At 45.4% G+C, this 17694-nt stretch overlaps 1 protein-coding gene across 1 annotated transcript in view; it reads left to right on the plus strand.

The window, feature by feature from the left end:
• Positions 1-17694, plus strand: part of SENP6 (SUMO specific peptidase 6) — a 744657-nt gene that overhangs the window by 401880 nt on the left and 325083 nt on the right. Inside the window, exons 13-15 of the mRNA XM_078648082.1 lie at positions 3163-3386; positions 7844-7953; positions 8037-8153. Coding sequence (XP_078504208.1) covers positions 3163-3386; positions 7844-7953; positions 8037-8153 — 451 coding nt within the window. The remainder of the gene's footprint in view (positions 1-3162; positions 3387-7843; positions 7954-8036; positions 8154-17694) is intronic.

Below are 17694 nucleotides of genomic sequence, written 5' to 3' on the forward strand. Positions count from 1 at the left end.
GCATCTTAGAGATGTTCCTGAAAAACAACCAGTCTCTGGTGGGTACCCTGACTAGTACACACTAACCTGCCACCACGAGACATGTCTGGACCCCTAGGGTGGGAGCCTTTCATCCCTGAGCCCAGAAACAACGCCTTTCCTGGGAGGAGGTGTACCCCCCCTCCCCCCCCCTCCTGGGCAGGAAGAGCCATCTGTGGCAAGGGAGCTCAAAAGGCCTGGCAGCCTTTGTAATGCGACCCCAGCCTCTCCTGCTGTCAGGAGCAGGCCCTCTTCCTGTCTCCCCTCCTTTTCGGCGGGAAAAATTAGCCAGCCCAGAAGGTGTGCCCACCTCTGCCAAATCCACCCCTCAGATGGGGGAAGAGAGGTGAAGCTCACTCTTCAATGCCTGCCACCTTGCGTATGGCAGGCACTCCCCAATCAGGATTAGGGATTGTGCTCACCCCTCCACATGGGGTGAGCACACCATGAGTGTAGACACCCTAAGGTCAGTAGCCCATTGGCCCCTAAAACGCCACTAAAATACAGTATGTAGGGGGCAGCCCTGAACCAAGAACTCCGATTTCCGCATCCAAAGAAGAAAAAGGACGAAAAAAGACGCACAGCAGAGTAGACTGCAGAGTACAACTGACTTCGCCCCAGCCCTACCGGCCAGTCTGCAGTTTCCAGAGATCCTGTGCTAAAAATAGTCTTGTTATGCAGCCAGCGACCTCCGGAACCCCTGAGAGGACTAACTGCCTTTAACAAAGACCGGATCTCCTGTGAACAGCAGTTCTGTTCAGAAGAAACACCAAAGAAAGACTCCGAGCCTTCTGACGAAAAAGAAACCCGATGCCTGGAAGCACCACTGCACCCGTCACCTACGACCTGAGTTCGAGTGGCCCACCGTTCCCAGCAAGGTCCCTCAGTGCTCCAGAGCCCGAATCCACCGTGGGTTGACTCCTCCAGGACTCCCCGACGTCGCCTGCAGCCTCTGCATGGAGACACCCCCTCCCCCCCAAACCGCGATTGGCCCGGTAAGGTGAAATCCAACCTCAAAAGAAACCCCTTCACTCAGCCGCCCTGCGCCCCGGAGAAGAGAACTCGAGGTGCACCTACGTCCCCGAGCCCTCCAACTTACCTGCCCAGCTGTTGGTTCCTCCTGAAGTCTTCCTGGACCGATTTCTGCAGCTGTAAACCAATACCAAAAATCCCCATTGAAAACAGGCACCCTACGCCAAAACAGCACCCTGCACCCAGCTGCCGCTGCGGGTGCACTTTGTGTGCTAAACCAGATCCCCCTTTGCCCTAAGCCTAACACCAGGAGATTTGTTCCCACAGCCCAGTGGCCTCCTCGAAAGCAGCCACCAACCGGAGGGCCGCAATCCCCCATTGGATAACATTGGGCCTCAGCACTCTGCACCCGGCTGCCCTAGTGCCACTGAGGGTGTAACAAGTGCATCCTTGACCCTAGGGGAACCCTTGTCCTAAAACCCAGAAGCTCATCCCCAAAGACCTGGTAACCGTTAACTTCATTTCTCTCATAGGAACCTATTAACAGTTTTTCTCTGATTTTTTTTTTTTTTAAAGTTTGGAATTGATTTGTATGGAAACCTGAAAAATAACAATTGTGCAAAACTGATTATACTTACTTTTTGTGTAGGAAATGTCCCAGTGTGATATAGTAATCTAAAAAGTAATCTGTACAGTCATTTCAATACCTTGACTTACCTGTATTTTGAAGCACTGCAATTGAACTTGCATTCACTTGTATACACTGCATATTATATTACAAAGTATTTATTTCATTTACATGTGCCAGACGGCTTGGTTCTAGAAATAAAATAACTTAATATTTTTATACAAACAAAATTGGTCTGTGTGTGTGACATCATTTGCTGATTGAGTGTGTCAACAAATGCTTTACCCTCTGATAAAGCTTTACTGCTCGCCCACACTACCACAAACACAGAGTACGGTGCCATCTACTTTTACCTCTGCCTTCCTTTGGGGTTCCACTGGACTCTGTGCACACTACACCTCATTGTGGATAGTATATACAGTGGCAGCTTCCTTCAGTACTACTAAGAAGCTTGTAGATTACATCTCTTTGGCATCTATTATTCCTGATCTATCTTATCTTCAGGAGTGAGTTATGTACAATACCACATGTGTTGAAGTTTCTATCTGTACCCGTCATAAAATAAACCAGACCTCATCAAACCTCTCTAGCATACTTGTGCTCTTATTCCCAATCAGTGTTATCCATTAGCCTCATGTCACCCTCCCATGTAGAACAGAGCTGACCCGGGTCAATTGGAACATTATTCAAAATTGTATTTTATATTTGGGATATTACTTTAGCGAGGTAGTTCAAAATCTGCACTTTTGGTGGAGTGGTCTGAAACTAGATTCATACAGTTTAATAGAGCATGTAAAAAACGTAGATAAGATTGGATCAACTTCAGGAGTAACTTTCAAATTGTCCTGATGAATTCGAAGGCCACGCATTGTCCTATACCTGCTGGGGACCCTAAAGTGATTAAAAAGAACTCTGTGTGCCCACTTACTCTGTCCAGTTATTCTAATTATTCCATGTTTGCGTCATTAATTTATTGCTCTTGCATTGTTCAGTTTTGCAACGTTTATGAAATAGTTTCGGAACAAATGTCCTGTCCTGATGAGAGTAGCTTGAAGAATACTTAGTTTAGACTTTTCCCTAAGTAGTTGCTTCAAAAGTGAGAAAGAAATGACGGAAATTGAATTCCATGGCAAACTGAAAGAACTCTAACCTTTCACCATAAGCATTAGAACCACAGTCGCATGGTTATTTCTAAAAGCTTAGGCAGGATTATTTGTGTAACAGAGTATCCAATTCACTTTTTAGCATTTAGTGCTACGATAAGACCAGATGTGGATCATACACATTCAACTTTCACACCCTGCACATCTACACCGAGTTGCCATTTTACCTATTTTTGCCAACCCTTTCTCTTATGTAGAGTTGAAAATCTCATAATGTATCATTTCATTGTCCATGTCTATTTGAACAAAAGTGTTACAGGTACAATATTAAACATATGCATGTGTAATATTTTCTATAGTTTTGAAGTGGTGCCTATTCTAGCGTATAATTCTTGTGGTTCCAACTGATTAATTTTCTTCTGTTTACTTTTTATCTCTTAGATCCAGAAGAACAATATATTGTTTTAAAATTCAGAGATGCTCTTGATAATCATGCAAGTGTAATATTTGAAAACATTATCTCTGACATTGGCACCCGGAACAAGATTGATGATTTTGCAACTCAACTAAGTTTTGAAGAAGCCAATGAAAGGTTTAGTAGCCTTGAAAAAAGCAACGGAAAACACTCGAAGCAAAGCTTGATTCAGAATAACAAAATACAAAACGTAATTATTTTTTCTGTTACATGCGTTTTGAGTGCTGTTATTTCGCCTTGGGATTATTGAACTGAGTGTAATTATAACAGGAATCTGAAGTCTCAGGAAGACTTACAGCGCAATCAGGCATTGTTGTATTCAAACTCGTTGATATATTTGGCCTCTGCATATTTAGTTTGATAGCAATTTGTGGCTTTCTGTGAAAATAGCTATTTCCGTGTGTAGTCCGACTGGTAGAAACGCTTTTTTAACCTGCTTAACGGACAGAGAATCACAAAGTACATAACATGGATGGGTGGTTATGGCGTAACTAAGATTAAGGTAGGGATGTTACTTTATTTTGAGAGGGAAGAGAATTGCTGTTTGGAATGTGGGGTGTGGGAGGTCTAAGAACAGTAATTTATTGAAGATTTATGTTTAGTGAACAGAATCACAGTAAATATGGTGGTACATGCTCATATGCATTTTTTTCACTCTGGGCTCCCTCATTTAATTTCTCTCCCCCACCCCCGCGCAAAAAGGTAGTATTTGCACCAGCCAACTGCAATAAGGGGATGTTTTCAGCCACCTGATGGTCTTGCTGGAATGCCTTACTTTGCTTTAGGATGGTCTTGTATGGTGATTTATATAGCACTTTATGTACCCCCCTGCATGGCCTAAATAGCTTTCAGATGAATGAACAAGTATTCATTCTTTAGGTTACCATTTATATCATTTTTCGCTTCGCCTTTTTTTTGGCAGTCTTTAATTCCTTGGTTGGAAGAACTGCAATTAGACCTACATGGAAAAAGTTTAATTCAGGTATTTTACAGACTTTCTGTGGGCTTCGTGGCATTCGGTAATGGGTGTTGGACTGTAGAGTAAGCATAGAGATATCTGGGCGTTTGATCTCATGGTTTAGTGATAACTGAACAAGGCAGTTGTTGACAGTGTTTATATAACCTGCAAGGCTAAACCGTTGTGTGAGTACTGAGCAACCATCCACTATTTTAGTCCTTGCAGTGCCACTAAAGGCATAAACCTTTATGAAGCCGAGGTACAGCCAATTCTTTTTTAAGCCATGCAAGGGTTGGCACTACTCGACCTCTTCTGCTGTGCTTCAGGACCTTAGTACATATCATGTCCTCATTTCATGCAACCTTTAGGGGGCTTAGGAGATTGAGTATTATTTTCAAAACAACTTAGTTTTTATTGCTTTTCTGAATTCGAAATAGTTTATTTTCGCTTTCATTGTCTTGGTTAAGAGGTTGCCTATTCTGTACATTTATAGTGAGACCAAGCTCTCACCTATCCTGATTTTTCAGAAAGGCAGGATGGTTAGCAGCGATGTTATTCTTGATCTAACCTTTTTTCTATGGCTGCAGACTTTGAGCATTGGTTGTAGAAAAAATGGCAGAACATCATGGAATGCCCTAAGGGGGAGGCAGAGTGCTTTGAAGGAAATTTGCTTTTTGCAACTGGTAACCACGATGTCCTGTTGTGTGGTTACGTCTGGTCAAGCTAAGAACTTGTCTTAAAGCAGCATTTTATATTTATTTGGGTGTTTTGTAAGCCTTATGTGTGGGCCATTGTCGTAATCCAGTTTTGACATTACTGATGCTGTTGATGGCTGGCTCTGTTAAGAATTATATACTCTCACTTCTGTGCAAAAAACAGTAACATGGAGTCTGTGCCATAGCACAGTGTACACTAAGAAGAGGACTCCCACTGCATCTCATTACTCCACTTATTTGAACAAAAACAACTTGCAGTCGCACCAGCCCAACACTAGATGACAAGAGTATGCTAAGCATGTGAGTCTACAGCACTACACAGTATGTACAGATGATTACAGGTTAAGGTGCATTTTCCCCTTTAAATCTGTGGGGGAAAAACCCAAACAAGGGCCATAACACTAAAATTCTTAAACCCCATTAACCTCTAAAATTATGAAAGCCAGGCAGTCACTTCTCCCAAGACCACCTAGCTGCATCTTTGCCAGCAAACAGGTGGTCCCACAGCAAACATAAGCCTGGCAGTGCCTCCTCTACCAATACCACATTATCGATGTGATACATTTAGTTAAAGGTTTCTCTGTCAGTGTCATGAGTCACATGATTGATGTGGAAATCGAAACTGTTTCGCAATGAGAATTTTACTAACGAGACAATGGTGCGCTTTGGTGTAAAAATAGTTTTTTCAACCCAATTTTCTCTTTCATTAGCCTGACAACTCTAGAATTTATCTCATGAATTTCTTCTGGAGATGCGGACTCTTGCCTCTGAGAGTTATGTTTCTGTTACATCAATGTCTTTTATTTCGGTCTCTTTGATACTCACTTTGGCTATCTTTGATGCCACCCATGAAATTGTTTGTAATCCTGTAGAGGGAAAACTGCATTCATTATATTTATTTATTTATTTATTTTAGAGGTTTTATATAGCGCTGGCTGAACCCGGGGGTATCAGAGCGCTTTACAATTTTAGAGACAAGAAAGGTCAATAAAACAGGGGACATACATAGCATCAATGTAAATAAACAACATAAAAGTCTCCGTCTGACAGATTTCAAAAAGATAAATATGGGAAATAGGCACAACAAAATGTGTAAGATGTGACAAATCAAACATATCAAAAGGCACAAATTGAAAAAAAGCGGAAAATTGCAGGGTCAGGATAGGAAGGTTAGTGGTCCGTTAGGTTGGTAAGGAAGAGAAGCGGGAGGGGCAGAAATGGGAGGGGGTTGAAGGGGATGCGGGCTGAGGGTGGACAAGGGAAGGGGGAGCAAAGAGGAGTGAAGGCGGTAAACAGGGAGGAGGAAGTGACGAGGAGAAAGGGCGAGTAAGGCTAAAAACAAGGGAGGGCGAATGCATCTAGGGTCGGACAGATGTAGCCAGTGGAAGAGAACAGATATGGATTAGGGTCCCCAGTATTTATTGAGGAGATGTAGTTTGAGTTCTTTTTTGAAACAAGAGTAGGAAGGGTTGCAGCGAAGGTCAGTTGGAAGGGCATTCCAAATGCAAGGAGCGTTGCCATAAAAGGATCTAGACTGGGTGGTTTTCTTTTTTAGAAGGGGGGGGATAAGAAGGAGGGTGTTAGTACTTCTCAAGGAGCGGGAGCAACGGCTTTAGTGAGTTTGCTAGCGAGGTAGGTCGGTGTATTCGGATGGAGAATTTTGTGTGTAATGCAGGCCGTTTTGTAAATGGATCTACCTTCAATGGGGAGCCATTTAAGGGTTTTAAGGGCAGGGGATATGTGGTCGAATCGCTTGCAGTCTGAGGTAAGCCTAGCTGCAAGGTTAAGCACAGATTTAAGAGGTGCTAGGTGGATCTTGGGAATTCCGGTTAGAATGGCATTGCCATAGTCGATGCGAGAAAGAACAAGGGATTGGACTGCTAGTTTGAAATCATCGATCGGGATGAAGGGCTTGATTTTCTTAAGGTGGCGCAGAGTGAAGAGGGCTCCTTTGGCAGAATTATTGATGTGTACCTTGAGGGTTAGGAGGTTGTCCAGGGAGATCCCTAGTGATTTGACTGAGGAGGACAAAGATAAGGAGCAGTTGCTTACTTTAGTTGTGAAGGTATTGGTTTGTCATTTTGCCTGCGTGGTATTTCCAGAGACGTTTAGGTACCACTCTTGCAGGAATGTTGACACACACTCCAGTCACCCGATTACAAGGTTTATGTCCCACCTCTGTGTGCATTGGAATCTATCAAATTATCCCCAGGGGAAAATCAGCATAGTACACGTGAGTCCTCTGAATCGCTTCAATGAAAAGTTTAGTTTCTTTGACGATCTCTCTTCCTTAATCCTCAAATGAGAACAGCATCTATGATTCCTCTGTTTTAAGAAGGAACGTTGTCAACAGCCATCTATCAATTGAGGATGTTGCACTGTACAACAGTATTATAGAAAAGACCATTGTTTTCTACATGTACTCAAATATTAGTACTCTTAGTCTTGGTTGTTGCACTCTCTTGAAAGATGTTACCTTCACCTAATTTTTGTTGGTGCCGGTCCCTTGTGAAGATTGAGTTGGTGGTCTACTGTCAGAGTTACTTTTTTTGAAGAGTATGATCTTAGGCGCTTATTTTAAATCTCAGGTTTTTGGTCTGGACATTGGAGTTTTGAGTGCCTTTATTGGTCCTGAGCTGTTTTCGGGTGAATTTTATCATCCTTGGAAGTAAGCCCACTATAAATATTTTATGCTCCTTAATTACATATGTGCAGAACTGTTTAGCTTCGCTATTTTTAATGCTGGTTTAGATGATAATGTTAAGGGTGTTAGGTAAAATAGCGGTCTGTTAACTTTCTCTAGCAACTGCACGGGTCGCCATTACAGGAGACCATTCTTACTGTTTAACTGTTCTTTGGTCAAGATTAACTAGAACAATAGTTTTAATTGTAACCTTATTTCTGACTGCATATTGTTTAGATACTTATTACCAGCTGTGCAGACTTAATACTTGAATTAAATGCATTTTTTAGGTTGTATCCGAACCAAGAAAGCAGAGGAGCAATGCTTCTCCACTGCAGTTTTTTGACGACGACGAAGAAGGTGGAGAATCGCACAGTGTCTTCATAGGACCAATTGTAAAGTATGTCCTATATTTTTCTTGTTATGGTTTAGCTTTTTGTGATTATTTTGTTTTTTCTCCAATCATATTTTTTGTTTTTGCAGATTGATTGTTTATCCACCTCCCCCAGCAAAAGGTGGTATTTCAGTAACCAATGAAGACCTCCATTGCCTAAATGAAGGGGAATTCCTAAATGATGTTATTATTGATTTTTATTTAAAGTAAGTTTTTATGTTCATAATAGTGCACAGCGTCAATTTGTGTGTTAGTGCTTTGGTTTTCCATTCAAAAGTTAAGCAATCACCTTACATAAACAGATTTTTTTTTTATTCCAGCCAGTATATCATTTTTTTAATATTCTGAAGAGTTTTCTGAATAAGCAATGTTACATGACTTGAATTTGGGGTGAAGGAAGGTTGTTCTGTATCATGGTGTGCACATTTTACATATGTGAAAATCATGTTTCCTTTTGGTAACGTGTTTTGTGGCGCTCCAGTTTTGTGAGTTTTGAAATGTCTTTCAGTTGAAGGAAGCTGATAAAATCAATCAGTCATATTAAATATCTGCCTCAGAGAAGTGTGGAAAACAGCAAGTTGCCAGTCCCAACAGGCAAATATTTTTCTGCCCACTTAAGTCTAGTAAAATTACACTTCTGTGTACTGCAGGCCTTGCAGCGGAGCCAATGTATCGCCTGCCCTCCCCTGATAGAGAACTGCATGCCATATTGAGATTTCCATGGGAGGAATCCTCACTGTCTTCAAAGCTGGTTGATCTGAATGTAGTTATGTTTGGTGAGCAAATGGCAGGTTGTTTTGGCCCTTCTTGATGAATATTTTTGTCTCCGGAGTGGGGGTTTGTTGCTGAAAAACAAAGCAAATGGCACTGATGTGCTAGGAATTTTATACCAGCAGGTGGCAGTCATTGTCTACATTTTAGACCATCACGCTTTTACTTGGCATTCCAAACAGGAAAAACATACATCGGAAGGAATCCCTAAATCGGATTGCCTAACACATGTATATTGACATGAATTCTGTATGGGCAATCCTGGCTTGTCACAGTGGTCTGAGTAATTATGTTTATTGCACTAGTTACACCTATTAATGAGGGCCTGATAAAAGTAATTCTCAGCTATCATTGTACATCTCTATACCTTATTTGTTTGAGGCCTCACAATGTGCGAGAACTCTGAAAGTACGCCACACCTAGGATTGTGTTATGAGTAATTCTCAGCAACTATTTTATATTTCAATGTACTGTGCAAGGAAGGGGTGTCCGATTCAAGTTTGGATACTACGTCACCTGGACCATGCAAGTGGTATGTGTTCATAGTAATTTTCAGCAAACATGTTATATCTCTATATACCTCCTGCGGTTGCACCACACATGAGATGTGTGTTTTGGGTAAACCTCATCTGGGTAAACCTCAGTAATGGTTTTGTTCTAAGTAATTGTCACCTACCACTGTGTAACGGTATTCCACATCAGGGGTAGCTCATTGAGTGTGAGTAAATCTTAGTTCACACGCTGTTCACTGTCTATGTACAGCTCTGTAGACTATACATGAGTGTTGATTATGAGTTTACGGTATCTTGATGGACAATTCCAAGGCTGCTCTTTTAAGTTCTTTTTAGCAATCACTATACATTTATTAAATATAAATTAAATATTTAAGTGGTACTCAGAAGATGGGTTGTAAGTAATTCTTAGTTGCTTCTTTATATCTCTGTATAAGTGATCTGGATTCATCTCGCATTTGCTCTGAATTTCCTAGTGCATGCTCCATCATTAGCCCAAGATTTTCAGGGGGCAATTATAAATTTGAGAGAGCTCAAAGCATTCCAAATTACAAAGAGGACCCGGACACTGATAGAACAAACTTGTCTATTCCATGAGCGTCAATCTCTGACCGTGAAGAAAGTGAAAAAAGTGGGCATGATGTCATCCTGCATAACCCTAATTCTCCATGCTAGTCTACACATGCGACAAAGCCAAAAGTGGGGTCAAAGGCGGCAATGGTACAAGCTACTGCGACTTGGGTGGAGGCAGTAGTTGTCACAGAGAAGGTGCAGAAACAAATGGAATTGTGTACCCTCTGCGTGCATGTATTAATAACCCTTCACTGGTGTCCGTGTGGATACAGTGGAACAAGGTGTTTCATATCAAACAACATAGGTTTCAGTGAAGTCATTATGTAGCTGGGAAACTCGTTTTGACCAGTGCCCAGTACATACCATAAGATGGCTTCCCTGTTCACTTGTACTGTCAGTAATTGAACTGGCCAGCACAGGGGCGTATCTGCTCATGCAAATATGTCCTCACATGTAATGCAATGCACCCTGCCTTGGGGCTGTAAGGCCTGCTGTAGGGGTAACTTACAAGTATTACATGCAGTGTTGGGGGACATGGCACACAGAGTGTGCGCCTTGTCATGTTTTCATATTTTTAGAGCACTTAGTCAGCATGAGTTTGGTGCTAGGTCCCTTAGAGTGGCACACTATGTGCTGCAGATCTTAGGAACTCTATTTAGTACCTAAACCCTACGTACCAGAGGTACCATTTCCTAGGGACATAGAGATGCTAAAGTCCTAGTCCATTTCGGATCAGTTGACTAGAGAACTTGTTTTGGGGGCAGAACATTGGCACTTGAGCCCTGGTTAGCAGGTATGCAGTTCACTTCAAGTTGCATCAGATACCAGGAAGAAAGTGGGGGGGGGGGACTACTGCAACAAAAGACCCAGTCTCTACACAAAGCAAAACTGCCTTTCAATGTTTGTCTTGGTGTGGGAAGAACTTGTGGAAAATATAGAATAAGAATTTCATGTTTGAGATGCGTTTGTAAGAAAGTGAGTTTCTGTTGCAGTACCCCCGCCCCCCCCACACACTTTTTGCCTTATACCTGATGCACTTTTCCTTGGTGTCACCTGGGTCCCTGCCAATCAGGTACCCAGGGCCTGTGTTCCTTCCCTAAAAACTGTACTAGAGCCTAAACCCAATTGGCATCTCAGGCCTCCTGTCCGCCCCTAGTAAATGGTACCCTAGTTACCCATGGTATTGTGACCACTTATTGTGCCACCCTTAGGGGCTCTGTACCCTGACACACACACACTGCCTTTGCAGGCGGAGTGTACTGGTGCAGATCCAAACAAACGGTCGACATGGCACACTGTGTGATATGCCCACAAACCCACTGCCTTGGCATACATCAGCCACCCCTCTAGCTGGGTGCCCCTTGCCAGTGGTGTGGGCACAGGTGCATGAGCCCTGTGCCCCTCCAGTACCCTGGGCCATTCCTGGGCACTGTAAGTGCAGTGATGCCATTATGAGTATATGGTGCTGGGAGTTTGTCATTACGAACTCCACAGCACCATAATGGCTACACTGAAGACTGACAAGTTTGATATCAATCTGTTCAGCACATTAAACCCGTACTGATGCCAGTGTGGGATATAATGTAAAATGCACTACAGAGGGCATCTTAGAGATTTCCTCCGAAACCTAACCTACAATCCACGTCTTGTCTGATAGGCTGCCTCACAGCAGACCTGTTGCTTGACCCCTGGGTGGAGAGCCCCTGCTCTCCTGGGTATGCAACAATGCACATCCTGGGACGAGGTGCCAAGCCTCCTCCCCCAGGATGGACAGGGGAAGTTTCAAAGGCATTTCGCCTTTGTGAGCTTCTCCAAACCACTTGCTGAACTCTGCAGCTGGCCCCCACCAGTTCTGACCCTCACTCTGGCGGGAAGACTGGCGGTAAACCCTACGTCAGGAAGGGGGGTGTGCCAGCCTGTGCCAACTCCACCCCTCAGGTGGGAGAGGCGAGATGAAGCACGACCCCGGGCTCCGGCCATCTTGAACATACGGAGCCCTGCCCAATCACAGCGAGGCTCCTGCCCCCCTCCCACAGGAGAGGAGCAGGCTAGGGGGTGTACCCACCTCAGGACAGGGACACATTGGTTCCTGCCCTTGCCCTACCTATAACACCCCTACATTTAGTATTTAGGGGCACCCTGACCCTTGCTTCCTTAGATCCAGATTCCGAAACAAGAAAGAACAAGGAACAAGAAGACCTGCCGTGCAGCTGATAAAAAGAGAAGACACCAACTGATTTGGCCCCAGCCCTACCGGCTTGTCGACCCTCAAACCTGCTCCTGCTAAACCCGGTGTCTCCAGTGGTCAGTAACCTCAAAAACCCCGGAGGATCTGACTGCCTTGTGACTCTGACTACCTGGGTCTCCCACGAGCAGTGGTACTGCTCAAAGCAAGTAATATGTCCTGGCATCAGCCCGGAACCACGAACCCTGTACACACTGCACCCGGCAAGCCTGGCCTGTGCTGGAGTGAGTCAAGACCCTGAGAATGTCCCGCATCCCCCCCCCGGCGATTGACGTGGAATCCAGTGCCCAAGGACCCTCCTACGACCCCGACTCCGCCTGCAGCCTCAGAACCAAGAACCACTCCGACCGCGACCAGCAGTGGGTAAGATTTCCCGACCTCAAAAGACACCGCTGCACCCAGCGCTCCAAGGCCCCCTGTGCCCAACTCATGGGTGCCTACCTATCCTTCAAGATCCCAACTTACCCCTCGAAGTGTTGGTCGCTCCAGAAGATCCTCCGTCCCCTAGCCTGCAGCCTTTGTTCCCTTTCCAAGATCTCCATTGAATAACATTGAGCACCTGACGGCTCAAAACCACCCTGCACCCAGCCGCCCGAGTGCCTCTGGCAGTGCAACCTTGGTCCTATACTACTTCCCCATTTGACCTGAGCAAGTGACCAGGAGCCCAGCTCCCACAGCTGCGTGGCCTGCTAGCCAGCAGCCACCAACCGAAGGCCCCCTGCCTCTCATTGGATAACATTGGGCCTAACTACCTCTGCACCCGGCTGCCCCTGTGTCGCTGAGGGTGTATTAACTGTACCTACCTGACCCTGGGGGATCCCAGAGTCTATGCCCAGACCGTAACTTCACCAGTCGAGTACTCACCTGAAAAACGATAACTCACTGTTCGAGGCATGTGGGCTGCTGGATTCATATCACTGCATAGATCGCCGCCTAGTGTTGGGTCCGGATGATTGCACTTAGTTTTCTTGGAAGAGTCTTCGAAGTATCGCGAGATAGGTGACTCCTCCCCTGGAATACAGTGCGCATGGGCATCTTCTCCATCCTCAGATTGTTTTTTTCCGCCATTGGGTTCGGATGCTAACTCCTATACTCCAACTTCGGAATCTAAAACAAAACTTTTCTAAAGGCCTTCGACGGTATTGTTCTCGTTCGGTACCTCTCTACTCGATCCACCTTTCCATCTCGACTCGGTCGGGGACTTGGGCCTTTTCGACGCCACGTGAGCCTACCGTCGATGGAAAGAAGCCCGTTTAAAAGGTGCCCACAATGCCACTCCAAGTTCCCACATTCTGACAAACACTCAGTATGCAACAAGTGCCTTACCACAGACCAGAAACCTGCCCATCCTGCGCCCAGTTTCGGTCGAAGAAAACCATACGGATCCCACGGGCCGCCAGGCAAGAAATGCAGCGACAGGCACCGGAACCGGACAACATCTTCGATGATGACCAGGAACTACCGGAAGCTCCAGACTCGGACCTAGAGATCGTCACCGTCGAGGACTACTCGGACTCCGATGACGAGATCCCACCGGGGCAAATCGTGAGTACTCGGCCCCGACACCAATTAGCCCGTTACCAAAGGCTCCGGTCGAGGCATCGCCAAAAGGCCTTAGCCAAGATCCTAAAAAAGTTTCGTCAGCCCCGCCATCCGGCTCGGCTACGAAACCGAAACCTCCAGAGACCCCCGGGCCCAGTACCATCACCCCGAAGAAGGTTCCAGAGCCAAAAAAGGTAGTCAACCTGAAGGGCGTCGAACCGAAAAAGGCCATACAGCCCAAAAGCGTCGAGCCAAAGAAGACTGTCGACCACAAGAAGGCCGCTCAGCCAAAAACTGTTGACCCCAAAAAGGTAGTCGAACCGAAAAAGGGTACGCAGCCAAAGGGCGCCGAACCAAAGAAGGTCGCCGACCCGAACAAGCCTACTGCTCCAAAAACTGTCGACCCGTTAAAGGTCGCCGACAAAAAGGGAGCCGTACCAAAGCCCGTAGCACAGCCGGAAAAACCTGCCAACCCAAAGGCAAGTGCTCCGAAGACACCAGTCGATCCGAAAAAGAACATCGACTCTGAAAAAGACACTCAACCCAAAAAACCTGCAGAGCACAAAAAGCGTGTCGATCCGAAAGTTCCGGTCGACCCCAAATCACTCGTTGACTCGAAAAAAGGGCCAGAGCCGAAGAAAACACAGTCGTTGACAAACAAAGTGTTACCGACCCAAAAAAGTCTAACACTCAACCTAGGACTGTAGAGGAAGAACTCTTCCACCCAGATCCATCAGACGACCAGGCAAAATATATATGAATCCAGAAACTGGTAAAGTTACCATCCTGCACAGGAAGAAGAGGCCATTGGACACTGGCTCTCATTCCCCTATTCCATTAAAGAAAAAGGACTTTGGGACTCCTCCCTCTAGACCCTTTATCCCTTTTCAGTCTATCATGCCTACCACACCTTTTGCTCCTTACTCTCCTTACTCTCCTTCTCACCACGGGGACAATGAGGGTAACATGGGGGACGAGCCACAGCCTCAATATGATTTCCCACAAGATCCTCAACCACAAGAGGAACCATGGGAGGAGCCAACAGACCCTTACAACACCCATCCCATCCCTGACGTACCCTCTTATCCAACTAAGCCGTCACCTACTGATGACACCATAGTCTTCAATCAACTCCTAGACAGGGCAGCACAATACCACAATGTAGACATGCATAATGACCCTGTCGAAGAAGACTTCTTATTTGACACCTTTCCTTCTTCAGAAAAAAGTGTTAGAACACTTCCCATGTTAAAAGGAGTTCTAAAACATGCACCTGACATATTTAAGGATACAGCCAGGGCACGGGTAATCAATCCCAGAATAGTAAAAAGTATAGGGCAGCTCCTACAGACCCTACTTGCATCTGAGGCCAGTTACCACTAGACACAAACTCCGAAACAGGGGAAGCACCTCCCCCTGATAAAGAATAAAAAATACTATAGGCATCAGGCAAAAGGGTAGCAGCACAAGCCTCCAACTCATGGAGGATTGCTAATACACAGGCCCTACTGGCTCGTTACGACAGGGCGCATTATGATCAGCTCGAAAGCCTAATGCAACACCTACCTGAGCCTTTTAAAGCACAAGCTGATGACCTCATACAAGAGGGAAAATTCAACAAACGCCTCCATCAAATGCGCGCTTGACGCAGCAGCCACCGCAACTAGATCAATTAACACTAGGGTCTTACTACGCAGACATGAATGGCTGCGTATTTCCGTTTTTGGTGCAGTCCACCATTCTTAACCAACCAGTCAATCAGGCCTTTCTATTTGGGCCTGCCTGTCGACACCATTTTGGATAAAATGAAAAAAGACATAGAAACCGCAAAATCAATGGGGGCATTACAATTTCAGCAACATAGAGGCTCCTTTCGACGCTCCTCATACAGAGAAACTACACGAGGAAATACCTCGCAAACATCTGCCTCATACAAAATTAACACACAAGGTTCCTTCAACAAGAACACAAACAGAGGAGGTTATAGGGGCAACAATAATAAGGGAAGAGGACGTGGAGGCAATAACACCAGAGCCTCCAATGCCACAAAACAGTGACTTCATCACGCTACCTCCAGACCACCTAACACCAGTCGGAGGCAGACTCCAAAAGTTCCTACCTGTCTGGCACTCAATTACCACAGACCGGTGGGTGAGAGAAATTATCCAGTTTGGTTTTTGCCTAGAACTGACTTCTACACCACCAAACATACCACCCAGACATCGTCCTATTTCCAAGGAACACATCACCCTGCTCCAACAAGAGGTGAAATGCGTGCTGGAAAAGGGGGCCATAGAGCAAGTCCCTTTCCACCAGCAAGGGACAGGAGTATACTCCCTACACTTCCTTATTCCCAAGAAGGACGGTTTCCTCAGACCAATATTGGACCTCAGACCCCTAAATCAATATATACTATCGGAGCACTTCCATATGATCACACTACAGCAAGTGCTCCCGTTGCTACAACAAGGAGATTTCCTAGCAACACTAGACCTCAAAGATGCGTACTTTCACATACCCATCCATCCAGCCCACAGAAAATATCTCGGGTTCACAATAGAAGGTCAACACTACCAGTTCAAGGTTTTGCCCTTCGGGGTTACCACGGCTCCAAGAGTGTTTACAAAATGCTTAGCGACAGTAGCAGCACATCTCAGAAGGCAACACATCCATGTGTACCCTTATCTGGACGATTGGCTAATACAAGCAAAATCGTACCAACAATGTGCAAAACATACATCTCAAACACTTCAGTTGCTACACAGCCTAGGGTTTTCAATCAACTACCCAAAATCGCATCTGCAACCATCCCACACACAGAAATACCTGGGAGCCACTATAAATACCTCGGTGGCAAAGGCATATCCAAACTCAGCAAGGATAGCCAGCATGCAGATACTCATTCGCAAATTCCTGCCACAATACTCTGCCAGCTCGAATCTTTATGCAGCTAATAGGCATGATGGCCTCCTCCATATTCATTGTCCCCCATGCCAGACTCCAAATGCGCCCATTACAAGAATGCCTAGCACGGCAATGGAACCAGGCTCGAGGACAACTAAAAGACCTAGTGTTGGTAGACAGTCGCGCTCACAACTCTCTGCAGTGGTGGAACCCACAAAACCTTTCCAAGGGGCGACTGTTCCAAGAGCCGGTTCCACAACTAGTACTAACAGCGGACGCATCACTGACAAGCTGGGGAGCCCATCTCCTTCAATACACACTACAAGGACTCTGGACAAACAAACAGGAAAAGCTGCATATCAACCAACTAGAGTTGCTAGCGATATTCCTAGCCCTGAAAGCATTTCAGAAATACTTCTACAGCAAAACGGTGTTGATCCGGACGGACAACATGACCGCAATGTACTATATCCAGAAACAGGGAGGAACACAATCTCCACAGCTGTCCCATCTGGCACAAAGCATATGGAAGTGGGCAATTCCAAAAAACATTATTCTCCTAGCAGAACACCTTCCAGGGAAGGACAATCAGATTGCTGACCTGCTCAGAAGGCACAGCCAACAACTACACGAATGCGAGATTCACCCCCAAGTTCTCCAGCCATTCTTCGAAGAGTGGGGTCACCCAGAGATAGACCTGTTTGCCACAAAAGAAAACTTCAAATGCCAGTACTTTGCCGCCAGGTTCCCACATCCGTTGTCACAGGGCAATGCGATATGGATGAACTGGTCAGGCAGATTTGCGTACACTTTTCCCCCAGCACCGCTGATCCCGCTGGTGGCACGCAAACTGCGGCAACACTCACACTAATCCTAGTTGCTCCCACATGGACGAGACAACCGTGGTAAACAACGGTCCTAGAACTTTCAGTAGTTCCTCATCAAAGACTGTGCCTTGCTCCCCATGGATACCTTAACTTGCCCCCAGACTGCATGAACATCATTAGGGAGGCAAGACGACCAACCACACGAGCGTGCTATGCAGCTAAATGGAAGAGATTTGTTATTTACTGCAACAATAACCAAATCAACCCATTAGACGCTTCCATACAAAACATTATATGTTAGCTGCTGCATTTACAAAGATGTAACTTAGCATACTCTTCTATACGACTACACCTCGCTGCTATAGCAGCATAC

Source organism: Lissotriton helveticus, chromosome 6, assembly GCF_964261635.1.
Source record: "Lissotriton helveticus chromosome 6, aLisHel1.1, whole genome shotgun sequence".
Classification (NCBI taxonomy): Eukaryota; Metazoa; Chordata; class Amphibia; order Caudata; family Salamandridae; genus Lissotriton; species Lissotriton helveticus.